Source organism: Salminus brasiliensis, chromosome 22, assembly GCF_030463535.1.
Source record: "Salminus brasiliensis chromosome 22, fSalBra1.hap2, whole genome shotgun sequence".
Taxonomy (NCBI): domain Eukaryota; kingdom Metazoa; phylum Chordata; class Actinopteri; order Characiformes; family Bryconidae; genus Salminus; species Salminus brasiliensis.
Window position 1 is genome coordinate 5409635 of NC_132899.1, and position 27877 is coordinate 5437511.

Genomic DNA, 27877 nt, shown 5'->3' on the forward strand with positions numbered 1-27877 from the left:
TGGTAAGACTTAGGAATAATTATAACGTTATAAATATTTCTCACAAGCCCCTTTTTAAAAAAGGAAAATTGGCGTGTTTAATCCGAGACACAATAACAGGGTTGTAAATAGGCTGGCATCTTAGCCTTTTTTTTGGCCTAAATCAGTCTTACATACTAGAAAAACCTAAACGATTAATTTATCCCCGTTTGTGTGAACTCCTCCTGTCACTAACACTAGAAGGGTGAAACCTCTCTTTTTTTTCAACTCCCGCTGATGTAGCATGATGTATCGTTAGATAGCCAACCCACTTAAAGGCAAGCGTGGCTCCCCAGCTCTGATACAACAGCAAACAGTCTCCCGGGCTGACCAACATCACACTAAGGAGGAAGTGCCATTAAACCACGCCTGAGAGAGCAAGGCTAATTGTGCTCTCTCAGACTCCGGCTGCTGATGGTGAGCAGCATGACACAGTATTTGAACCAGCAAGTAAGGTGGCAGCACCTTAAGCCATTTGACCACTCAGAGCCAATCTTTGGCACATACTGTTGCATTGAGGGCAACTTAAAGTAGCTGAATGCATTCATTAGAAGGGGTGTCCACAAACATTTGGACATAGTGTATATTGCATATGTGATCCATCCATATCTCTATGCTTAGCTCTGGTCAGATCCCTACAGCAGCTTACAGTGGGCTCAGTTTGAAAAGTGTGTGTGTGTGTGTGTGTGTGTGTGTGTGTGAAAGAGAGAGAGAGTATCCTGTGCCACCTTTTTTTATATATTTTTACTGTTGTATAATAACTAATTAGAGCGAGAAAGAGAGAGTGAAAGAGAGAGAGAGGAGAGAGAGAGAGACATGTGAAAAAAGCAGTAGAATTAAAAACAGAGGCTTTACTGTGATGTGGGGGGGCCTCTTTAATAACCCCCCCACCCCACCCCACCCCGATGTGTTATTACTGGGTGACGTATCTGTGGGCCTGAGGATCACCCCACCAGGCCAAATCTGCCTCTCCATTTCCCAGAGGCCCCTACACACTGACGTATCCAGGACAACCACTAGACTCAGGCGGTGTGGAAAGCCCCCTCAGTCCCTCACTGAATCTCCTCTTCTTACAGTGCAGTTATGAGCCAAAACATTAAGACCACTCATAGATGCAGCGAACAACATGATTATCTCTTGATAATGGTGCCTGACCTGGCCTGGGACGTATGTTCAATGGTAGCTACACAGTTGGTTCACAGTCTTCATGCTGGAGGCAGGAGAAGCAGTCAGGTGTGAAGACCTGAGCAACTTTGAAAAAGCTAACTTGGCCAGACGACTGGGTCTAAAAGAGCAGGGTTTGTGGGTGCTCCTGGGGTCAGTTGTGGTGGGTATGTAGCAGAAGGGGTCTGAGGAAGGACTAACCGAAAACCAGCAACATGGTGTCGGGTGCCCAAGGCTCAACGATGTGTGAGGTCAGCAAACGCTATCCCATCTGGGCAACTGTGGCATAGCTGCATAGCTGCAGATCAGTCCGAGTGCCCATGCTAGCCTCTGTTCCCTGTCAAAACAATGCAGTGCTCCCGACACTGAGAGGGTACGGCCTTAACACGTCACCTCCGATACAAGCAAAGCCAGCCACCGCCTCTTGCGGCATCGCCGAGCAGCCAACAAGCTACAGCAAGACTATGCAGTCTGTTTCTGATGGTAGATGCTGTACTTTCACATTAACTGTGACAAGAGCTACCTGTAGGTCCTGTGATGATATTTTAGGACTGCTGGAGACGTCTTCACTCATTTTGAGGTTTGCTCTTGGCCTGAACTTGCTATGACGGCAGTTGTCAGTTGTTCTAGTGGTAAATGATTTAGTGGGACGGCTGATTTCTAACTCTTCTGAGATCTTCTTAACCCCCTTCCCAGACTCCTCCTTCTTCCCGAAGGCCTCAGAGAGCTCTCTGGATCTGGCCATGATGGTGATCATCTTCATCCCTCACTTCAACCATCAAGAGCAGACCAGACTAAACGTCTAAGGTTTAAATAAGACACTATGACTCCTCCAGAATAATCCTCTCCAACCATGTTCTGATCATCTGCAGCTGATTTGAGGGGGTAATAAATGTAGGCTTTTTATTACTGCTGCTGAGAGAATCATGACCCCCCTCAATATCTTAGAGTTGCATCAGGCCTGACTGACCGGCCCTAGCTGAGGCAGTTATGTGTGTTATATCCATCATCTGCTTTTGTGCTGAGCTAGACACACTGTCTAACACTCATTTGTCAGCTTTTTATGTGAACAAGCGACAGCTTTCTGTAGCCGAATCGCTTATTAGGGGGTGAAAGGAAGACAAGGGTAGAAGCAGTTAGGGTACTAGTCTTTACTGTGAGAAACATGAGAGGTGGTGAGTGTGTGTGTGTGTTGGTGAAACTGCATTGTAAAGAAAAAAGTTAGCGCTCAGCTACAGCGGTGCTAAATTTGACACATCTATTAAGTGTCACTTTCAGTATGTGTGTGTGTGTGTATACTTTACTGTGGTTAATCTGTGTGGTCAGCTCTGTATGAAAAAAGAAAGTATTTACACTGGTGCTAGGCCTCTGCATGCAATTGCGTTGTCATGTGAGCATAAGAGGGAATTTAAAGGGGACGTATAATGAAAGACAAGCATTTTCAGTGCTTCTGCACAAACATTTGGGTATCTGGAGTGCATACCAACCCTCAAAACTGAGATAGGACAACCCTCTCTTATTTATAGACAGCCTAGGTATTTAACAGGCTATTCACATTTGACTTGGCTTCCAATGTTACAAGCTGCTAAAATAATACCACCCTGTTTTTGAGAAGCTCCACCCACTGCCTTCATGTGTCCATAGCGATCCTAGAGATTTGAGTATCTGGAAACCTAAAGACAGAAAGGCAGGTACAGCAGGATACAGGCAGAGATGGCAAGAGGTGTGAACTCAAGGTGAAGTAAACCTTAGCTCAAAACTACTACAGACAGACAGTGGCAAATGATGGTCAAGTCTATGCATCTGTGTAGCAGAGAAGACGACTAATGAAAAGGGTGGTTGGTGTTGGGTGGGGGGGGGGGTGTGAGGTGGTCAGTGACTTATTACTTTAAAGCAATGTTCTTAACAGGGCAGTTTAACCCCCTAGACATCCCCCACCCACAATTCATCATTGTCTGAAATACATATCGTCAGAATTAACATCAGTTTAATAGGCCCCAAAATAGAACCCTGAGGGACTCCACAAGATATGCTAAACCAAATGGTTGCCAAATAATGAACAATACTGTCTGCATCAGGACTAATTGGGGTTGAACAGGGTGAGAAGGTGCTACAGTGCTTGAACGTTGTGGTATTTAACAAAAGCATTTGATTAGGTGCTCAGAGATCTGCGTTGACTTGTGAAAAATGGTATAACAGTCCCCTTTAACAGTTTTTAGTTGAGCAAGATTAATGTGACCACTGGTTAGTAATTAAGCTGTGTATTGACAAGAACCTGGCAATAACGTTATATGGCCAGATATTGAGATTTTTTGAAATATTTAAATTTTAGGAAAAAATCATAGTATAAAAAAATAAAGAACAGCCATTATACACATAAATACAATATCAATGTGGGATTTTGTGCCAGGCGATCTGTCGGTACACTCCACTTATTCTGTAAAGCCACGTTTTTGCAGAAAACCAACAATTGCAGAAATTAAAAAGCATCACAGTCAGCCCAATTGCTTAGCACTAATGTGTTGCTAGCGACAGTAGGCTAACACCGGACAGCACATACACTGTTTTTGCGCCCGTCTGATTTTAAATGAACCCGCGCTACTTTCGGCTAACTCATGATTACGAGATTACAGGATAGGTTGTAGTGTTGGGCAATATGATAATATTTAATAAGTATCGTGATAAATGTTGTTATCATGATACACAATATACTTTTTTCTAAGCATGTCCATGATATTATGGATGGATAGGATAATAAGATGTGTAATAAACACTGATCAGCTGCAAGTTTCATTAGTAAACAGTGTAATTTGACGGGGTTAATTAGATGAAGAGGAGCTGATGTTGAATATAGATCACTGTACTCAATACGGGAGAGGATCTGAATGGTAGTTTTTAAGAATATGTTGCTGCTAATGTATTTAGTCTGTGATTACATGTACCGTGATGCATTTGGCCCAAAAGGCGCCGTTTCCTGCTGACTGATTCCTTCATATATTGGGGAATTTTGTGGGGCCTAGCAAACCCTTTAGTACCCAAACCTATAGAAATAGTCTCAGTCTTGGGGTAAAATAAAAAAGAAACACTGCAATAAACCATAAAACTGCCAGAATAATAATAAAAACAAACAAACAAACAAACAAACAAAAACCCCCCCCTAAAACTAAAGATTACAAGAATACAACACTGCCATCTAGTGGTCAGAGGTTTAAACCCAACACTAAATGAACCACTGTCTGCCACCATTTTTTTTACATCTAAATTATTAATAAATAATCAATACTGTGTGTTTTTTGAGAATCGATACAGTACTGCAAAACATAATACTGCGATACTTCGATATATCAATATTTTTGGACACCACTAGTTAGTTAGGGCTCTGCTGGTGTGTATATTGTTTATGTAGTAGCTGGTGGGGGTTTAGAGTGTGATGATGGGGATGGAGTGAGGAGTCAGATGGGTGAAGGAGAAATGCTCTTCCTGTTCTACACTGTGTTACTGTGTCTTCTACTGTACTGCTGCGTTTTCTGCTGGTTCTTCTCGTCGCTTGGTTGGTTTTAGACACGTCAGCTACTTTTGACGTCCCTTTCTTCTGTCTGCTTTCGCTGAGGGAGCAGAGCTGCTGCCGTTACACTGCAGAACAGAGCTCTGGACCCACAGTCCCTTAGGAGGAGGGATATTTACACTGGTTAAGGTGGTGTGGTGTGGAGTATCGGGGGGGGGGGCTTTCCAGACTAGACTTCCTTAATCACACGCTCTGATCTCAGGACTCTGACTGAGGCTTTAATAAGGCGTGTTCACTCTACTGTCCCCCGGATCACACTTCTCTATTTCTGGAGACTCCGAACACACTCTCCACAGCTCAGCTCTTCATTATCACGTATCTACTGTCTCTCTGTCTCTCTCTCTCTCTCTCTCTCTCTCTCTCTCTCTCACTCTCTCTCTCTCTCTCTCTACTCCCTCTCTCTCAATCTCTCTCTCACATACACTCTTCCCCTCCTATAGTACTCTCTCATTCTCTTTTTCACACTGGGTCGGTCATTCATTCTCTCTCTCTCTCTCTCTCTCTCTCTCTCTCTCTCTCTCACATACAAATTTCTCTTAGGTTATCCTCTTTCCTACTCTTTCACACTCTCTCGCGCTCTTTCATTCTCTCACTCTCTCACTCTCACACATGCATGTCTCACTCTCGCATAATCTTTCAAATTCTCACTCTTGCTCACATACTCTCTCTCTTTCATATTCCCTCCAAGACTCTCACTCTCTTTCACTTTCATTTGGTCATCCTCTCTCCTACTCTTTCACATTCTCTCTCTCTCTCTCTCTCTCTCTCTCCCACACACACACACTCTCTCTCTCTTCCCTTCTCTCCCTTTTCCACTCTCCACTCTCTCTCTCTCTCTCTCGCTCTCTCTCTCTCGCTCTCTCTCTTTCTCTCTCACTCTCTTTCAATCTCTCTCTTTCTCCCCCTCTCTTCATCTTCCACTCTCTCTCTCTCTCTCTCTCTCTCTCACTCTCTCTCTCTCTCTCCCCTTTTCCACACTCTCTCTCTCTCTCTCTCTCTCTCTCTCTCTCTCTCTCTCTCTCTCCCCCCTCTCTCTCACATTCTCTCCCTCTTAAAAACACACAGTCTTATACACACACTTTCTATCTCCCTCATACACACACATGGGTCTATTGCTCTCTCTCTCTCTCTCTCTCTCTCTCTCTCTCTCTGTGATATTTACACACTCACATCCACCCCCCATACTCTGTCTCTCTGTCTCTGCTGCAGGGTAGTGGGTGCAGTCGGGGACATGTCAGTGAATGTTGAGGCTGAAGGCTATGTGCAGACGTCTTCCTCATAAAGAGAAGCCCACGCACAAGCTTATCCCATGACCCATTTCCAACAATGCCTTTCTGAAAAGGCACACACACACACTCTCGGGCCAAAGGCAACAGCAGAGTGGGGGGACATCGTGAGAGCAGCGGGCGTCTTCTGCCTGTCAGGAAAGGGGAGTGTGTGAAAACACTGCTGATTGAATGTGAGAGTCCTGGAACTCGTCCGGAAAGCAGATCCTGAATGGGGGATGTAGGAAAGTGGGATCCTCCTGCACACCAGCTTCATAGAATATATGTCCAAATATTTGTGGACACCCCTTCTAATGAATAGAGGGCTAGAGGGGTATAAAGCCCTCCCAACATTGGGAGCCGTGGGGTGGTGATCATCCAATACCCTGACCTCACTAACACTCTTGCTGCTGAATGCAATCAAATCCTATGACATCCCAGTCGGTTGCTATGGTGTTGCTACATGGTTTTTAAGTGGGTGCTACAATGTTGGTAGGTGGTTGCTACAGCATTCCAGGTAGTTGCTATGGTGTTGCTATGTGTTTGTTAGGCTACAGTGTTGGTAGGTGGATGCTATGGTATCCCAGTTGGTTTCTAGGGCATTCCAATTAGTTACTATTGTGTTGCTATGTGGTTGTTACGCTACAGTGTTGGCAGGTGGATGCTCAGGTATCCCAGCTGGTTGCAATGGTGTTGCTAAGTGACTTCTAGATGGGTGCTACAACGTTGCCAGGTGGTTGATATGATACCTAAGATGTATGCTATGGTGTTTCTGTGGTGATTGCTTGGCTTATTTGTAGAATAATGCATTATTATTTTTGACCCTTGATGTGGAGTGTTGCCGTTAGTTACCATTTTTGCACTCACAGAACACACAAATACACACACACACACTGCTTGCTCTTCAGATTGGCTAATTGTGTGTCACTAACGTGCCCTACTTACATCCACAACCCCCTGCTGGGTCCTGGCACTTTCCACACCTGCCCTGCTTCAGAGTACAGCTTCAGCTGCTGATCATGGTTCAGCTCTAGGTTGTTTTTAAATGATTTAAGTCTGAAAATCAGATTTTGTTAGGTTCTACCCTCTCCCCAAACCTCGGTGTTGACCTATGTTAACTTGAAAATGAAAAGAACATGAAAGGCGCCGATGGCAAGGTTTTTTCACAGCTGTGGAGGACGCAGCCAAGCCTTGACCATCTGCCAGGAGGCATTGCATAAAACCCAGCAATGAGATTCACTTTCCTCACCTGAATATATATTTATATATGTGTGTGTGTGTATGTGTGTGTGTATGTGTGTAAAGTGGAAGATAGTGGTGGTCCTGATTCCAGATTTTACCCTCATTACACATCCCCCCTGACTGTCCCCCTGACGGACACAGGAGCGATGCAGAAGGTTTGCTAATCTCCGTGGGATACAGTATTGACTCTTAAGTTTTCCCAGCAGAGAGCCATGGGCTAGGCGTGTGCTAATGACCTAATGCTGGTCCGGCCTGTACTGCATTACTGAAGCATAGGTGGGGGGGCATGTGGGATCATTCCACAGAGATGAAACATTCTGTTTCTGCTTAACGTTAAGGCCTATTCATTACTGGGGTATTAAGAGTATTACTGGGGTGAATTGGATATAGGGAGTATGCAGTGTTTAACTGGCCTCTGTGGTTAGTGTGGAGCACATACTGTAGGCCTGTATGAAAAGACATAACCGGGAACAGTGCTGGTGTTTCTTATAACCAACCGCATGCTTAAATATAATACAGTAATTACTGGGAATGTCCAGATCCAGTTTTTCCCTCCCTGATTGATTCCGAGTCTCTTAATGCTGAGTAACAGCCAATACCAATACCAGTCTGATCTGTGTGTGTATAAATAATTCAGCCCCACGGATTAATCGGTTCAGTAAAATCCCTTTATTTCTAATATCATTTTCTATAATCAGACTTTTTGATTATAGACTGATTTAGATTAGTCGAGACTTTTCTTAAAATGACTCTTTTATAGTGTTTAATATCTGAACAAACTCATAAAGAGGGCTGGCTCTGTCCTGGGATGCTTCTTAGCCAAGTGTGTAAAGGAGGGGTATCGCAGGTCCTTCCTTCCTGCTGCCGTCAGACTCCACAACCAGTACTGCCCCCCCCGCACACATGTGTAATTAAGAGTCATTTGCAATAACCTGTAAATAATATTGCTATTGCTTTTTTACTTCTTATTTATATTGTGTATATATTGGTAATTTATCTAAGTTTTTGTAACTGAGTGTCTTGCTATCCCTTTTCTGCTGTGACACTGAGAATTTCCCCACTGTGGGACTAATAAAGGACTATCTTATCTTATAATTCAGTCTGACTCTCCTCCCTGACCAATCCGCTCCCAGCTCCTTCACAACACTGCAGTCTAATCACCAACCACGTCTTGGCTGTTGGGCTAGATTCTGAATCCAGTTGTCACAAAGCCGAGAACGGAGTACCAGTTTCCTTCCAGAGCACGGAGTGCTCCTTCATGTCTTAGCTTCTGGTCTGCTTATCTTTGGCTGGCTGATGAGAGCAGAACCACAAGTGCATGAAGCCTCTTAGCTTCCTGAGGATGTAACAAGTTCCAGGGCGCAATCTTCTCAGAAGATATTGATCAGAGCAAGCAGCATACACACACACACACTCACACACAGTCACACACTCCCATCTCGCCTCTTCCCTACCCCAATTTGCAGTCTTCACAGCATCATTGAACATCTCAAATCCTACAATATGCTTACGGAAGGCCAAGCAGATAAAGCGTTTGCAGCACCCGGAGAAAAGGCCTGGAGAATAAGCAGCTTTGCTCTGTGCTTTCACACACGGTTTCTAATCAGATAATACAGCTGTCAAATCATGCAGCGCAGCGTACAGCACAGCGTACAGCGCAGCCAAGAGCAAAGGTTCACTCGCCTAGACACATTCAATCTGGATTAACTCACTGAACACTGACCGGAGACCAAGGTGTGCTCAAACGGCTGACCTCAGAGCAGAGCAGTGACTCTCAAAGCAGTCCTCTAGGCAGCTCAAGCTCAAGGCAGTCAAGAACCTGTTTAAAGGGAGAACCTTCCCAAAGTTAGTCCTGGGGAGCAGATGAGCTGGACCTTTCTGTGTTGTCCCTGCACTAGCCCACCTGGCCCGGCACAGGAGGAGCTTGTTAACTGGTTAATGAGTTCAGTCAGGTGTGCAGGATAAAAAAGGAAAACATGGCACTGTGCATGATGTTGGCAAGCAGTGGCCACACTTTTTTGGATGAATGACATGTATGCCATCTAGTGGTGTGATACAGGTACTACATTTTTGCCAGTGCAGTTACATACAATAACAAGTCACATGCAGTGATCAGAGGTGTGAAGTAATGAAGTGCAAATACTTCATTATCTTACTTAAGTAGAAATGTTGGTTATCTAAACTTTATTGGAGTAATTATTTATTTTTAGCGACTTTTTACTTCTACTTCTTACATTTTCACCCAATTATCTGAACTTTCTACTCCTTACATTTTAAAAACAGCCTCGTTACTCCTATTTCATTTCTGTTTGTTTTCATTCCAGCTCGTCATCAATAAATACAAAATTAAAAAAAAAAAAAATTAAATCCTATCCTATCCAGATAATAAATTGCGGCACCCATGAAAGTGTGAGTCTGATCGTGATTGGATGAGAAGATAAATAAACATCCACCATTCTGACTCCCTATTGGTTCATAAGCGATCCATCACACCTGCACATGTCCCGTCACTCTCCAGCGAGCTCACAGCAGACTGTGTCTGTAGTCTAGTATGAAGACTGTGTCCGTGGCAGAGACTCAAGAGAGCTGCAGTGAAACGTCCCGACTGAGCCCCACATTTACACTCCAATAAAGCTTATTGATCACACGCCTCTGAAGTCTGACTTTCTGCAGCTTTACAGAACTTCTAGACAACGACTCCTCATATTTTCCTCCATGAAGCTCATGTTAATGCTCAGTAGAGCACAGAGACGCTCCTTTAATAGAGCTGATATTACTGAAATGCTTCATTTTCAATGGGCAGATCTGCAGCTGAAACAGGAGCCTAGTGCAGCCCAACATTTTTAACATCAACATTTTAATAGAACATTCTCCTCATTATGGCTTTTAGAGAAATGGGTTTTTGGGGGAGGGGGGGGTGGTAGTGCACTATAGACCCCTGTGGCGCGGCCTAAGCTTTCGGCCTTTGTTTTCTTTCCATTACTTTTACTTTTCTACTTGAAGTCAAGTCAAGTCAAGTGGGTTTTATTGTCATTTCAACTACATACAGAGTACACAGTGAAACGAAACAACGTTCCTCCAGGACCATGGTGCAACATAGACAGTGCATACAAGACACAAGTGCAACACAAACAAACAAGTGCGGACAGACAACACAACACAGTACAGACCAGAGAATAATAAATAATTGACGGTAGTGTGCAAATTGTGCAATGTGTAATAAATAGAGTCCAGTGAGGTAGTAAAGTAAAGTTATTAGTGCAATGACTTTGTGCAAAAATGCTTCCCCTTTTTTCCTGGGGTAAATGGTTGGAGAAAGAGAGAGAGAGAGAGAGAGGGAGAGTGTACATGTACCAGAAAGATATCAGTTCAGAAGTTGAGTTGTGTTGAGGAGTCTGATGGCTTGGGGGAAGAAGCTGTTGCAGAGTCTGGTCGTGTTGGACCGGATGCTGCGGTACCTTCTTCCTGATGGCAGGAGGGAGAACAGTCTGTGTGAAGGGTGGGTGGAGTCATCCACAATGCTGGTTGCTTTGCGGATGCAGCGGGTGGTGTAAATGTCCATGACGGAGGGGAGAGAGACTCCGATGATCCTCTCAGCTGTCCTCACAATGCGTTGGAGGGACTTGCGGTCAGAGGCTGTGCAGGTCCCAAACCAGGCAGTGATGCAGCTGCTCAGGATGCTCTATATGGTCCCTCAATAGAAGAGGGTGAGGATGGGTGGAGGGAGACGGGCCTTTCTCAGCTTCCGGAGGAAGTAGAGACGCTGTTGGGCTTTCTTGGCTGTAGAGCTGGTGTTCAGGGACCAGGTGAGGTTCTCCGCTAGGTGGACACCAAGGAACTTGGTGCTCTTAACGATCTCCACAGAAGAGCCGTTGATGTTAAGCGTTGATGTTAAGTGGAGAGTTTACAAGTGGTTCTGAAACCAGTACTTTTACACTTTTACTGGAGTAAAAAGCTTAAGTTGATACTTCAGCTTCTATAGAAGTCTTTTAAACCCTCGTATCTCCACTCAGTTCCACCTGAGGAATGAATGTGAATACTTTTGACACCTTTGGTGTCAGTGATGGTCAGAAATTGTCACAGCCAGGAAAAGACCTTGGTAGAGTTCCTAGTGTATACTGTATACAGGTAGAGAGAACAGGACACGGCTGCACACAGTCCCTGAGCTGCTGGAGCTCAGTGTGGGTATGGTGAACTGGAAGGATCAGAGTAATCTGTCCATGTGTGTTTAGCTATTTAGGTATATACTCTGACTCTTATATATGTGTGTGTATATGAACATTTCACAACAGGGCCCTTTTACAACATAAATTAATTAAAATAAAATAAATAAATAAATAATAGTATCGCTGTATTTCCCACATCTTTCCTGATGTTGTTGCTGTTGATGTTCTTCTTCTATGTATTATTATTATTATTATTATTATTATTAATACAAATTGCATTATGTTGCCAATAAATGCCATTATATGTCAGAAGGCTTGTAGATACCCATTCTCATGTATTGCCAATAGAATAGGAGCATTTGGAGAAGATAAATATGAACATTTTGGGCTAAAGCGGTATAATATATATATATATACACACACACACACACACATATATATATACACTTTATGAACAACAAGTACGTTGTTATGAGACTAAGAAAATTACAATTATTAAGGAACCTTTACACAGTGATAGTTCTTTAAGCTTTAAACCTTCTTAAATTATAATGTTGGATCCCATTGTTCTTAAAAACTGACCAAATCCCAAATTAGACAACACTGAAGAACGTCAGAATCTATATTAGTTTTGTTGAGTTTTAAGAAGAACGGTTTGTACATAAAGCCCTCTTTGAGGCCCTCTTTATGGTGTGTGTGTGTGTGTGTGGATTACATATTATTTTTACATTTAGGTCTAATAAAAAGCTTCTCTCTCTCTCTCTGCAGACACAATGCTCCCAGTTCTGTTTTTGGTAGCCACCACGCTATCAAATCACTCACAGCCTATAAACAACAACACAACCGGTAAGTTGAATAAATGAGCTGAAAGCTACCTGCACACACTAAACAGCTTCTATCAGCATTAACAGTAAGTCATTTTAACTTCGCCATGTAGTGTCACACATACAAGGAATTTTACCTGGTAAGAGCAACACAGGTATGACATGTAAACCCAAGAGAGCAAAGCCTACGAGCGAGTCCAAACAGTTCTAATGTTACAAAGGGTTTTGGGAAGCGCTTGTTATTTAACATATATCCTTAGGAACTAGTTTAACAAAGTACATAGCTCTGACTAGTCCTTGTAGAGTTGCAGGGGGTGTGTTAAAGCAGGGAAACCTCTAACATGTGCAGCGGAGGTCTAGACATCCAGGTTCATATAGGACAGTGTCTAGGTCCAGGCTCAGACCATGGTCTTAAATTATAACAATGGATCCCATTGTTCTCGAAAACTGACCAAATCCAAAATAAGAAAACACTGAAGAACGTCAGAATCTATTTTAGTGAGTTTTAAGAAGAACGGTTGGTAAATAAAGCCCATTGCTCTTTTAGACCCAAAAGAGGTTCTTCTATGGGATCACTTCGAGACCTATTTGAAGGACCCTCATTTTTAAAAGTGTTTTTGGGGCATGAATATCTAATCTAATTAAACTCATTAATTTAATAGTGTATAAGCTATAAAATAACAGCTGACAGAGATCTGTCCGGACACAGCTGTAATGCAGTTCTTTTACTGTAGGTGGCGCCGAGATCTCACATTGACCCTAGTTCAGTAGGTAGTGCATCGGAAGTGTCAATGAAGAGCCCGAGTTCCCTGCACTCTGTACTGACAGAAAAAAGGGATACACAGCTTCACCCTTCTGCCAGATCCTTGTATCTTCAGACACGGCATCCTGCTGATGCTAGAACCTGAAAAGCCACTCGGAGAACTTGTTGGTTAAAGAGAAACACTGGTTAAAACAGATGCTTAAATCTGGTTAAAATGCCTGCCTGCAGTGGCTTTGCATGTTTGTAATTATCTGGCTACTTTGCAATTGCTGCTTTAGGCGTGTTGTCACTGCTTGGACTTCATATAAACATCAGTTTATCTGACTGAGGTCACGCTGAGTCAAACGTGGATTACGATAAGCTGTAATTTCACTGTGGCTCTTGATAGTCAGGCTATGTTCTAATGCTGTTTGCTGGGTTTAGGGACACAACCTGCTGTTAGGTGGATGACTGGGGGTTAGCAGCTCCGTCAAAACAGCCTGTGGCCTGTGTCATGGGTCATATTTACGTGACCTCTGCTAACCTTTCTTTAGAATCTGTGTTTTTTATGACCGGTATACAGTCCTGCGTGTATATACCTTCATTTTATTAGCTGTCCAGACTGAAACACAGCTTTTCACTATTCATTTGAATGAGCGGGCTAAATTAGCTGTTCGCTATGTAGGCACATAGGGACCTACATGTCCAGGGACTACTAGATTTTGGAGGAGCATTGCTGTGAGGGTTTGACTGCATTTAATGGAAAGAGCATTAATATGGCCAGGATGTTGGATGATCACCACCCCACCCCATCCCACCTCATCCCCAACTCATCCTACAAAGCATTCAGTAGTATTGGATGGAGCACCATCCATCATTCCACTGCTCCACAGCTCAATACTGCTGGGGGGCTTTATACCCCTCTATAGCCTACGTCTGGCATTAGGCACCATGGTGCCAATAGGTTCATGTTGATCTGCTCCAGTGTCCTATTGTATTGGCAGTACTTCTCTACAGGAGACTTCTCCCAAACTGTGCTTAAAGTAGCACTGTAGGCATTCATTACAAGGGGTGTCCGCAAACATTTGGACATATATGTTGTGGTGCATTTGAAAGTGTGTATGTCTGCTACACCAGAGCAGAGAAGGTCTGTTTCCCGTGAAGTGGGCCCTTTAAATCAGTCAGACTAGCTTAGCATGACTGCTGTTGGTGCACCAGAGGCTCCTGTGGCTCAGTTACGGGGCCAGTTTCCTGTTCTTTTGTTTTGCTGTGGGCTTAACTGCCTCTCCTTCTTCCTTTAGAAGACGGCGTGTTCTCCAACCCTCACATCCTGCCTACACTGCTGGTGCTCTCCCTGTTAGTGCTCATCATTGCTCTGCTGACCTGCTACTGTCTCAGGTATGACACACAGGCACACACATACGCCCACCCCGACAGACCCACACATACCATACACAGACCTCCACCCACATGCGCATGCATGCAAACACTCACACACATGCCCATTAAGTGTTATGTCATCACCAGACACTCCTCCCACTTCACAAAGGCAGGGCCAGGAACTGAAACTGACACTTAGACTCAGTCAAACAAGCGTGCACACACACACACACATACACACCCACACACACACACACACACACAAAGCTAAAACTGAAAGCACAGGCAGGCGTAGCATTAGAGCCGCATGCTTCTCTGGCTTGAGAGTGTGTCGTCCTGAGTGTAAGTGGCCAGACGTCGCCTCTGATGAGAAAGAACAGCCTTAGCTTTCGATGGTAAGAAAGACTTTTGACGTTTTCTAGATGTTCTGCATCTTCTAGATGTTGCTGTGACTTCTACTTGCAGACATTCGGCTGATCTAAGCTCTTGGTGTTGGGATTTTTCTTACTCCTAGGTTCAAAAACCAGAGAAAAGCCGACATCACCACAGTTGACAAGAAGATACCAAATGGCATCCTGGAAGAACAAGGTACAGCGAGCTGTCATTTCAGCATGTCTGCTCTCTAAAGACCGCGTAGATGGCCTCAGCCGGCGGTGATATGTGTCTGCCTGTGTGGTTTCCGTGTAGCTCGCTGCTCTTTTGCTCTGAGAACAGGATGCAGTGTGTTAACATCCTTTAGTAGACATACAGTAAGGTCTGACTAAGAGGGAAATCATTCAGTCTTTAGTTGTTTTCCCCAATAATGCCGTCGTTAGACCTTGTTTAGTGGGAGTGAGATAGTAAAATCAGCATGACAACGGTTCTGAGTTTCTACCATTGGGCCAAATAGCTCCCAAATTCAAATATGTCTCCCTGTATCGTTTGTTTATCTGTTAGAACATGAAAAAAACCTCTATTTTCCAAATGGATCTACCTGGTCCGATTTGGTCTTCTGGGTTCCTGTAGTTCTCCAACCTCTTGCTCTGATTATTCCAAAAGATATTATTTGGTGATTCCATTAAAAAAACAAGTCGTTTTTAAGAGATGTAGCCCCGGCTGTGGAGTTTATAGTCTTAAAATCATCATCATAACACTGTGGACATGTCTTATATAATACGCCAACCAACCAAAATCCAGTCAACAGTGGCCCTATTGTCAGAAACTGACCATTGAAGAAGAGCTGGTGGACAGTAAAACTCTGAACACTGGCTATATTTTAGTGTTGTGAGGGTTTGGTGTTGTGAATGTTACATTTATGGCATTTAGCTGACGTTCTTATCCAGAGCGACTTACAAGGTAACTTGTATTACAGAGGTGGGTCAGTGTAGTGTTAGGAGTGATGGTGTAGATATTTTCTGGACATTCTTATTTTAGAACGGGCAACTGCCAGATTCTACGATGCCAAGGCAGCAACGATTTGCTTTTGGACTGAGGCCATTAATCATGTTCAGACTCTGTAAACATAGTTGCTTTTGTAGAATTTGTATTAATGTATGATGTACGTGTACGTATGTTTGTACATGTTGGTATGTGGATGCCCATCCTCAGTGGCAGGTAGTGGTGTTATCTGTTGCACCACACCAACACAGTGTTTTGAGGGTTTGTTGTTGTGAGAGTTTGGTGTTGTGAGTGTTTTGAGAGTTTGGTGTTGTGAATGTTTTGAGGGTTTGGTGTTGTGAGTGTTGTGAGGGTTTGGTGTTGCGAATGTTTTGAGAGTTTGGTGTTGTGAGTGTTGTGAGGGTTTGGTGTTGTGAGTGTTGTGAGTGTTTTGAGGGTTTGGTGTTGTGAATGTTGTGAGGGTTTGGTGTTGTGAGTGTTGTGAGGGTTTGGTGTTGTGAGGGTTTGGTGTTGTGAGTGTTTTGATGGTTTGGTGTTGTGAATGTTGTGAGGGTTTGGTGTTGTGAGTGTTGTGAGGGTTTGGTGTTGTGAGGGTTTGGTGTTGTGAATGTTGTGAGGGTTTGGTGTTGTGAGTGTTGTGAGGCTTTGGTGTTGTGAGTGTTGTGAGGGTTTGGTGTTGTGAGGGTTTGGTGTTGTGAATGTTGTGAGGGTTTGGTGTTGTGAGTGTTGTGAGGGTTTGGTGTTGTGAGTGTTGTGAGGGGTTTGGTGTTGTGAGAGTTTGGTGTTGTGAGTGTTGTGAGGGTTTGGTGTTGTGAGAGTTTGGTGTTGTGAGTGTTGTGAGGGTTTGGTGTTGTGAGTGTTGTGAGAGTTTGGTGTTGTGAGTGTTGTGAGAGTTTGGTGTTGTGAATGTTGTGAGGGTTTGAAGTGTTGAGTGTTGTGAGTGTTGTGAGGGTTTGGTGTTGAGGTGTTCTTACTGAGATCTTAAAGGTATTAAAAATGTTTATAATATTTTTCCATGGTTACTTTGCAAGACTCTCGCATGCCTGGTGCTATTTCCTAGCTAATAAAAGTACCAATCATATTTTCTTGTCATGTAACAGATGTCAGCTGGGTTTAGTTGGAGATTTTGTTCATATGTTTTGGTCATGTTCAGTTGTGAAGGCTTTGTGGCTGTATGCCATACAAACCTTGTCTGGTTATTTGTCTGTGAATATTCCTTTGTCTTCAGCCTTACTTTTACTTCTTGATGATTCTACTTTAGTGCTTACTGTACAACAAAAGAAAGTCATGATGGCAGCTCTGACTGCGGCCAAGAAATCAATCTTGAAAGGATGGTTTGAACCTAACCTTCTTTATTTCAGTGATGGTGTAGATATTTTCTGGACATTTTTATTTTAGAACGAGCAACTGCCAGATTCTACGATGCCAAGGCAGCAACGATTTGCTTTTGGACTGAGGCCATTAATCATGTTCAGACTCTGTAAACATAGTTGCTTTTGTAGAATTTGTATTAATGTATGATGTACGTGTACGTATGTTTGTACATGTATGTATGTGGATGCCCCCCCCCATCCTTCTGTGGTGTTGATATGCATGAGTGTTGTTTGAGTATTTGCTATCAAAATAAAAAAAGTTATTAACAAAAAAAATGCTAATGCTGCGCGATGTGGTAGAAGATATATCGTTATATCGCAACATTTAAAGACAATTCTATCAATATTTAGCACAATAAAGGAGGATCTGGCAATTTAGCTAGGTCCAGCTAGTCACGTCCACTCGGTTTGAGGCTCATTTTCATTGTCATGGACGTCTGAATCTTATTTGAAGGGGTTTCACTGAGTCGCTTCAGTGAGACTCTCCTTACCTGATTCGCTCTCCTTGTGATAACAATCTGCTGTGTGGTGCAGTCACTCACACCACACACACTACACGCCCAAACATGCTAAGAGCTTCGAGATGTTCGAAGTGTTACACAAAGAACGTCCAGGCTCTGTTTCTAGTTTGCAGCACATGAGTGAAAGTGACTCTCGCCTACAGCTCAGTAATGAAGATCATCAGTAGGGCCGGGACCACCTATCATCCGTAATTATCGTTAACAGCCGTGAAATCGGAGAAGAGTAGAATTGATCAGGCTTTTCTTTTCATTGTAATAAGGGTTTGTCGCTGGTGCCAGAGGATCCACTGGTTTTCTAATCTTAGTTTAATGTGTGTTTAGCCCCCTTGAGATCTTTTAACACAGTCATTTTAATGAATGTAACACTTTAAGAACTTACATCAGGCAACCATGACATGCATGTTTTTTCTTCTGTACTTATTGTAAAGAGGCCTCCGGGCTTTGGTTGCCCCCTGTGGCACAAAAAAAGGACCTTCCTTGATCCCACCTGGATGATGCCACTAGTTCATCTAACCTGCTTTCGCCAGCACAGAGCGTGCCCCTAAAATACAGCTTCACCTGGGGTAATCAGCGTAGGCCTGATGGTCGTAGCGGCCACAGGCTTGCTATTTTAAGCCCCACGGGATAGTTTAAGTGCTAAATTATGCTACGGGTGCTAGCTAACAATCTCATCTCAGTATAACCTCAGTATAACATTTCTTCCCTCGAATTCAGAATGTGGTCAGTTTCTGAGAATATGGCCACTGCTGGATGGATTTTTTGGTTGGTGGATTGTTTAATATACGCATATTCCTTTTCTTTAAGCACAACCCAACCCAGCCCTATTGATAATCTTCATTACTGAGGTATAAGCAAGATTCGTGAAGACTGTTTAAAAGGTATTGTAACACTGGTATTTTATGCAATACATACATTTTGTTCATGTTTTTTTCATGGTTTTTATGGCAAGTATTTTTTTCATTGCACATATTTAGAGAACTTACATCAGGCAACCATGACATGCATTTTTTTTCCTCTGTACTTATTGTAAATAGGCCTCCGGGCTTTGGTTGCCCCCTGTGGCACAGAAAATGACCTTGCTTGTTGTCACAGCCATACTTCTAAGCTTATTATAAGCTTGTATCATTATCATTATCTTTAATAAAGCGTTCTGAAGGGCTCCTAGCTTTTACCTGCCTCATTTCCACCTGGATGATGCCACTAGTTCATCCAACCTGCTTTCGCCAGCACAGAGCGTGTCCCTAAAACATAGGAACACCTGGGTTAATAAGCGTAGGCCTGATGACCATAGTGGCCACAGGGGACAGCCCCACGGGACAGTTTAAGCACAGTGCTAGGTCAAGTCATGAAGACTGTTTAAAAGGTGTCGTAACACTGGTATTTTATGCAGTACATACTTTTTTTTCATGGTTTTTATGGCAAGTATTTTCCTCATTGTACATATTTTTGATTGCTGTGTATGTCATAGCATTCACGTCTATATTATTTTACCTGGATGATGCCACTAGTTGGTCTAACCTGCTTTCACCAGCACAGAGCGTGCCCCTAAAACACAGCAACACCTGGGTTAATCAGCGGCATACAGGCCGCAGGCTCGCAATTTTAAGCTCTGTGGGAGAGTTTAAGCACCAGATTAAGCTACGTTAAGCAAAATTAGCTCTGTGTGCTTCTGCTGGAAATGTAAGCATCTCATCTCAGTACAAAGTCAGCATAATGTTTCTTCCCTTAAATTCAGAATGTGTCATTTATGTAAACAGCCACAGCTGCACCAACAAGGCTAATTCCACCTTAAATGGTGCAAGAACTTACCGGAGGCAGAATGTAACTGCAGTACGGTTTTAAGGTGGAATTTCAGCTTATTTTGAACATTTTATTTCAGTCAGATCCAGTGATTACATGAATCAGAGTCATGGTGTGTCAGCATGTTAATAAAACATGCAAAAATACAGTAAATAATAATAATAATAATAATAATAAGCATCATATTAATAATAATAATACTAATAATAATAATACTAATAATAATAATAATAATAATAATAATAATAATAATAACACCATATATAATAATAAACAAACACCAAAATAATCTTAAGTGCACATTCAGCTAGCACTTTAGATACACTTTTACATACACCAGCATCGCTACTGACAAGGTTGTTGTTTACGCTGCCATTTTGATGTAACTGCCAATCATTCTGTGATCTGACACATCCTTGCAGTTCTGAGCTGGCTGCAGCTGACGATTGATTAGTCTGATTAACCTGCATTAATATGTAAATATATATTGAATAATATTAAAATAACTGTTTTTATATTTAAAACCAGTAGACAGGCTTTATATATATATATATATATATATATATATATATATATATATATATATATATATATATATAGAATTATATATATTTTAATTCTTTAAAGTCAAGTAAAGTCAAGTTTATTTGTATAGCTGTGACAGTTGTCACAAGGCAGCTTTACATAATTAGTAATTAGTAAAATACAGAAAAAAAATAAATAACATAAGAAGACATGAAGGATCCAAGACCCCCAGTGAGCCCCAACGGCGACAGTGGCAAGGTGAACCTCCCTCAGAAACCTTGGGAGGAACCAAGACTCACAAGGGGGACCCGACCCGTCCTCCTCTGATCAGAACTATTTATTAATTATTGATAAAAGTTACTAAATCATCTGTACTGTTGAACTGCTCTGATCATAATCATAATATAATAATCATGGTGTAGTAGAACTTAATATAGTCCTGGCAGCGATGGTCAGAGTAATGATAGCTAATAGTGGTGATATTAAAGCAACACTATGTAGCATTCTGACCTTAAAACAGCAACTTCAGAATCAGATTGATTCTCCACTGATATGTAATAATGACAGTAGTGTCACGATCATCGCTACTCCAGGCTGACTGCACCGATGAACTTTTGTGAAGCAGGCAGAACAACTGAGTATCCCGAGTCATATTAAAATGTAGTGTAAAATGATGTAATATTACTCCACCACCTCAGTCAACATGCTTCTTTCCCTTTCATTGACAGTTCTGTATCTCTCAGCTCATCCAGAAAAAGGTGTCCTTTAGGGTGTCTCAAAGCAAGAATTCCACTTCCTGATTATAGAGGAAGCCCGCTATCAAGAAATGCCAATTTTCCATAATGTCACTTTAATCAATGTTGTAAAGGAACTTTTTTTTTTTACTTTTGATTGTATAAGGAACCATATTTGCAGTAGAGAGGTGTAAGTTTAAGGGATCTTTAAATTAGTAAAATCTTAGTAATTAGTAAATCTTAATATCAAGGTTCTTTAGACCTGTAAAAGGTTCTTTAAACTTATGCAACTCTATTAGAAACATTGGGACTTATTTTCTGAATTCGTTTGGACGTTTCTCAAAAACTAATTTAAGAAAAGTCTTATGAAGATATTGATGAATGAAAGCCCATGTTCTTTATGCAACCAAACCTTGTTCTTCCATGGCGTCGCTCAAAGAACCATCCAAGGCACCTTTATTATTAAGATCAGCTAGGTCTTATAACAGCATACTGGATATCCTGCAGTGTATGTTCTGGATTAGCCTGAAGAATCTGGGAGGGGGCAACTGTCTTGTGCTGCTCTCTGCAGAAGTTTAGGTAACTATAATAATCTAACAGTAGCTGCTTAAAGCCTCTCTAAATCCTCTAGTTATACCAGATGGGCTTTGTGGTTTCAGCTTCAACAGGAAGTGACTGTTTTGTCTTTTAAACTGACAAACACCCCGAAGCACAGTTAAAATCTCTTCTGCTTCCTATAAACACGCCGATCTTTTTGCTGTTTGCTGACAGGAACATAGAGCATGAGGAACTTTAGTAAAGAATGATTGTCTAGGCTCAGGGACAGGAGACACCCCCAGCAGCTGCCACTAGCTGGTGTTACCCTTTCCTTTTTTGAAGGGGTGGTAGTTTCCGAGGCATTATGAGCATGACTTCACTCTGCTGCAAAGGAAATGACAGCACTAACTGATAAGCTAACTCAGGACTGTCCAGTTTAAATGTAGTTCTAATATTGTGAGACCACTTGACTGCAGTTTGGGTGTAGTGCCTGGTTGTGGCGAGTCAGGCGTTATTGCTATTGCTATCATCCACAAAAGTGCTCTTGCTTGTATTAAGCAGCGTCCAACAGTTCCACCTTAAAGCTGTGGATACGTTGTGCTGTGTACAGTGAATGGTGTCATTTTAATGATGCCCTTTCACATTCAGCTCACTTGCCATGTGAATTTCAAGTATCCATAGACTAGATTTTCTTGGATTTTATTTAATTAATAATCTTTTAAGTAATTACCTGAAGATTGGAATACATAGTCATCACCAAATGCTGAGGTTGCCAGGCCTGCACTGCAGCCACCTTCAGTTGCTGCTTGTTAGTGTGTCGTTCTGTCTTCTGTTTTGTCCTAAATAAGTGAAAAGCTACCTAAAGCATTTCATTCTTTGCCTTATGGAGCTCCTTAGATGCTTCACCATGAAGGTTTGGGGTGTTATACATCTGTACTCAGATTCAGTCAAATGCCAAACAACTGATAGGATGGCATTTGACAGAATTTGAATAGAAGGTAGAGCTCTGCACCCTTCAGAATTCATCCTGCTGCTTCAGTGAATATCCGTAAATATCTGCAATCCAGTTCCATTGGCAGCCATACATGACAGTTCCATCACACTGCCTCCACCATGTTTGACAGATGATGTGAAATCCTTCAAATCATGAGCCCTTCCTTTCTTTCTTCATGCTCTTATCTTCCCATCATTCCCAAAAGAGACGTTCATCTTGGTTCCTTGGTTTCTTCGGTCTTCTTGTTGCCGAACTGATCAGACTTTTTTTTTATGTGTTTTTTAACTTAAGGTCTGATCTGGCTTTTCTGGTCTCTTGATTGCACACTTTGTCAGCTACCTCCTTGAGAATGTTCTTGAACATTAAGAGAATGGAAATGATTTAAATAGTAGATGGTGTAAAGGGTCTAGAACAGTGACCTGATCCAACTACTCAAGAAGTGCAAGAAGCACCAAAATGTGGTGGGCCTCCAGGACCAGGGTTGAGAAACACTGGGTAGATTAGCTCAAGTGGATGTTGGGGAAGGCCAGCAGTGTGGTCAGTACTCTGACTGCTTCAGGGAAGAAGCTGTTGTAGAGTCTCGTAACGGATGCAGTGGTACCTTAGGAGAGTCTCCTGGTGGATGCTAAAATGTGACTGGGTGGGTTGGGTGTTGTTGCTTTTTAGTATTTACCAAAAATAATATTTCATAATATTTTGATGAGTAGTCAAGTTTTTTATTTTATTTTATTTTATTTTTTTTAACTTGTATCTAATTATGGGGATCTATAATTGTGTGGACACCCAGCAGGCAAAGCTAGGGTAATGTAATGTGAAATGCTGTACTGTACAAACTGAAGGGTTAGAAGTCTGTGAAGTCAGTTGTATGGTTGGGAATATCCATCGAGCAGGAAAATAAGCCTCAGTATTCTCCAGAGTGCAGTGGGAGCATACGTCTGTGTCCATTTGTCCCATTTTCTACCCTTTATGATGTGTGATATGTGATCTGTGGACTATGTTATATGTATCTGGGTGTATCTACATGGTGTGAAGGTACAATTGGTGATGTTGGTCATTTTCCATCAAGCCGTCAAAGTTGTGGATATGACAGTAGTGTGGAAACATGTGAGCACTTGTTCTGTTTTCTAGCCATGAGTAATATTTTGGTTTGGGGTGTGTCCAGATGTGGATATATTGCAGTTGACTTGCTAGTGAGTGCTGTATGTGTGAAGCCTGGGTGCTTCAAGTCCTCCTGGTCCTTTTCTCTTTTGTGTAGTGTAGTGAGTTTGATTCTTGACATTTCGATTTTCTAGTCAAATGTTGTTCTTGCAGAATCCTGTGATTTGAAGCAGCTGGTGGGCGGTTAAACAGGGATCAGAGTGCATAGATACATTTATGTGTGGAAGGATTGAAATATTTACAATTCCTATTCTGCCAAGGAGCGACATGGGTAAGTTCACCCAATGGTGTAGAGCTTCCCCAATGGTGTGTCTTCTACTGTTTTTAGTGGTCTAGAATTGAGAGGAATAGCTTTGGCATTTCATGACTGTAGCCATATGTGAATTATATAATGGCCTTATCCAGTGAATAAAGGATTTTTCAAAGCCAATTTTCCTAAGGATCTAGATTGGTTTGTTGGCTTATGAAAATCAAAATTATAGTCAGAGCAAGGGTGAGTAATTGGTGACAAGACAGCCTAAATTTGGTTGGCCTATGCTTTACTGTTTTTTTATTTTATTTGCATTAATAAGTGTAAAAGGGAAGTGTTTGACAGGCTTGAGCAGTGTCGTGATCAGTGCTGTGAATGCAGTGCAGAAATAAGACTCCTATCATTTGAATATACTCCAAAATGCTCAAAATGAGTTAATGGAACTTGAACTCGGGTGAATGTAGCTGGCCTATCTCTGCACACTCTAATAAGGAATGGGACAAATCAGTGGAACAAGTCTACCTGACCGTAAGTCTGCTGCTTCAAGACTAGCAATGCCATTATTACATCTAGCTACAATGCAACTACAAACGCACTGGCTATCCTACAGTATTGAACTGAATTAAGTCTTTTAGACTTTCAGAGTGTATTAGAAGATACATACACACTCTGTGTAAGTTTGCTTTCCGAGTATCAATCAAGAGAATGCACATTACGTTGTCAACATATTGTTTATGGATATACATACATGCTTGCGTACATATGTAACAATGTAAGACATTGTGTTATTCATGATCATATTTAAATATTTTATGATAGAATTTTACTGAAAAAATGCAATTCTGCTCCTTATTGAAATATATTGATAACATTTCCTTTCCTGAACAGCTTTTATAAACTCAGTAGTAGATGTGTACAGTTCTAGCCTTACAATAATTCAGTTTCAAGGATTCAAAGAAACTTTATTGTCATTTGCATCACAAAGAGCAATTATTTAATAAATTAAATAATTATAATAACAAATATAGAATATAGGAAGGGTAGACATGAATAGGGAAAGTGGAAAAGCAGAGAAATTTAAAAAGTAGCAGCAGTCTAATCACAAAATGAGATAAAGTAGCATAATAAAGTTTAACTATTTGATTCTTTTGAAAAGTATCAGTGTTTTGTCCGTGTGTGGGTGAAAGAAAACAGTATATTTTAGTGAAAACTGAGAGCTTGCTTTGTTAAATATGATAATTGATTCCAGAACATCATATTGAACAACACTTTACATTACATAAAGGATTAACATTGGACAACAATACTTACATTGGCCCATATTTATCAAGCTTCGCAGAGTAAAAATGCTAATCCAGTTAATGCCTTTTGCACAGCAGTGAATTCATTTAAACAGCTCTAATAAAAGCTGATCTTGGATCGGTACTTTTACTCTGAGATGTTTGACAAATGAGGCTCGTAGTTTCCTAAGTCATTTTTAAAGATGATGAAATGAAACCTACGGTTGAAACTTTTCTCCTTCAGTTCTAAACTCTGTCTGACCTTTTTCACTGGTGTCTTTACAGAACAACAGACGGTGGTCCTGCTGCCCAGATCACCCTCCACATCCAAGACATACTTCCCCATTCCTGTAGACAACCTGGAGGAGGAGAACCGGATTCGTTCGGCTGATGATGGAAAACTCTTCAGAGAAGAGTACAATGTGAGTTCACTGGCTCTTCTTGTCTTTGGCTGGAGCCAACCAAGACTATACCTTTACTGCAAAAAAGGTACCACAAATGGTTGTTTGAGTGATGCCATAGACAAATCCCTGTAATGTAATGAAGGTGTTTGTAACAAAGATGTGTGAGTGGCTTAAAGAACCTTTAGTTGATGAAAAGGTTCTTTACACTCACACAACTCTTACATATACTGGTTCTTTAGGAAACCGGTAGTGGTTCTTCTGTGGTGGGGTCCAGAACTCCAGTCTTGGAAGTCCTGGTCTCCAGCAATGTTTGGTAGTTGCCCTTTTCAAACACACCTAATTTAACTCATGAGTTGGGTATCTGCCAAATGTTGTTGCAGAACGGGCCCTCCAGGACTGGAGTTGTCCACCCCTGGTCTTTGGCATCACTCAAAGAACCCTCAAGCTTCAAGCACCATTATTTAGAGTGTAGACTAAAGAGGAATTTGGCATACTGGAGAATCCCTGCTGACAATGCGGTTTAGTGCCTTTAAATAATCACATAGACATCAGCTCAATTTAAAGAAATAACTGAGGAGCGCCATGGAAACGATGACAAAATTGTGTTTGGTATCAACAAGATGAGGAGGTAGGATTTCTTTATTGCTCTGGGCCTGAAAATCTCAGCAGGACAGACACTGACCATGCTTTACAACACAACATCAAATTAACCTAGACATATTTGATAGACTCAACACATTCTCGGGTTTATTGGAAGATCTTACTAGCATTTGGTTCCCACATTGTTTAAATGGCATCCTGGTGGAGTGGAGGAGAGTCATTTGTCATTGATTCACTCGCTGCTGATTCACTGAAGAATTACCCTCTTTTCCAACAATTTAAGACTGATGATTCAGGAATCGTTCCATGGCAGTCTAAATCAAATCAGGGGCTGGTGATTCAGCCACTGGATGAATGAATTCCAAGTGTCGTGGAAAGGATGTTTATGCTCTGAGAACCTAATGGATACTTAAGCTGTGCGGGCCAGATAGGAAGTGGCTAGGAAGGTTAAACAAAGTGCTGCACATACTGCGTAACAAAGCCTATATAGTGCTGACAGGGGCTGTTTATGGTGCTGGAAGGTGAGTTTGGAACGTGGAAAATACAGTTTTCTTTGTCCTGAGATGCAATTAGAGTCACTGTGGACTTCCCAAAACATGTTTTTAGTCAAAGACGTGTGGACATGCTTGTTTATTCTGTGCCATTGCAGTCGTTACCTGGAGGTAACCCCCAAGGAACGTATGAGGAGGCGAACAGAGAAGAAAACAAAGACAAGAACAGATATCCCAATATTCTCCCATGTGAGTTCTCTCTCTCTCGCTCTCATTCTTTGTCCTTCTTTCTTCCATCCAGTCCTTCCTTCGTTCGTTGTCGGTCTCTCTCGTGTAACCGAGATCACAAACAGCAGCGTTCAACCCAGAGCAAATTCGACTCTGAGAAGAAAGCGAGAGAAAACCCTCTGTACATCTGTGGTTTTCTCAGCGTTTCCTGTGTTAAAGCTCACACATCTATGTATAGGACTCTGTATAGGTTTGATATGCAGAACACATCTTCTTCCACACGTTTGTTCTTCTATTCCCCCTGACTCACATGCTAAAGCTCAACTTCTTCTTTTAGGCACTACTCTCAGAGGTTCTGCTCCGTTTAAAGTTGTCATGCTCCCATTTATGTGCCTGCTCAAACGCTCTCTTGGCATGCGAAAGTTTGGGCACCCCTGGTTAAAATATCTGTTATTATAAATTACTTAGTAAAAGATGAGCTGATTTCCAAAATGGTTCATTTATCTATGCAAGAAACACTTTAAAGAACCACTGTGAAGAACCTTTTAAAGGCCTATAGAAACTTCAGTTGATGTAAAGCAAAAGGACCAATTTAAAGGTTCTATAGACTCTGGAATCACTTTCTGGAATCACGAGTAGTTCATCTGTTGCCTAGTTCAAAGAACCTTTTGTAGTACCCGTATCTTTCATATTATTCAGTGTAACTCAAGCTTCGGATCACTCTCCTCTCGTCCCTTAGCAATATTACCTGTAAATGTTTGTTCTGATGGGCATCTCTTCAAGTCCATTTATGTGCCTGCTCAAACGTTCTCTTGGCATGCGAAAGTTTGGGCACCCCTGGTTAAAATATCTGTTATGGTAAATGACTTAGTAAAAGATGAGCTGATTTCCAAAAGGCATAAAAAACTAAGATGAAACATGGATCTTGAATATTGATTAATAAGATGGCTTTTTATTTTCATTTTCTGGAGTTTTAAAATAGCAAAAAAGGAAAAAGCTCAAAGCAAAAGTTTGGGAACCCTGCATGGTCAGTACAAGCAAGTATCAAAGCTTGTAAATGCTTTCTGTAGATAGGGAAGAGTCTTTCAGGTCTTTTTAGGCAATTTTCTGCCATTCCTCCTTAAGAAAAGCTCCTCATTTCTTCTGATTATTTCATAATTCCATTGGAAACGGAAGAAAAGCCTGCCTAAAAAAATTATTATAGCCTTCTCCTGCTTTGTTGGTATTAGATCAGAGTGC

At 41.8% G+C, this 27877-nt stretch overlaps 1 protein-coding gene across 4 annotated transcripts in view; it reads left to right on the forward strand.

Moving 5' to 3' along the window:
• Positions 1-27877, forward strand: part of ptprea (protein tyrosine phosphatase receptor type Ea) — a 137164-nt gene that overhangs the window by 81135 nt on the left and 28152 nt on the right. For 2 of the 4 annotated variants that reach the window (XM_072668107.1, XM_072668106.1), the window contains 5 exons: positions 12189-12266; positions 14288-14384; positions 14881-14954; positions 25201-25337; positions 26569-26659. In XM_072668107.1, coding sequence (XP_072524208.1) covers positions 12194-12266; positions 14288-14384; positions 14881-14954; positions 25201-25337; positions 26569-26659 — 472 coding nt within the window. In that variant the 5' untranslated portion in view covers positions 12189-12193. Of the gene's footprint in view, positions 1-12188; positions 12267-14287; positions 14385-14418; positions 14762-14880; positions 14955-25200; positions 25338-26568; positions 26660-27877 lie in introns of those variants that run through there. The other 2 variants (XM_072668108.1, XM_072668109.1) reach the window with 2 other exon arrangements.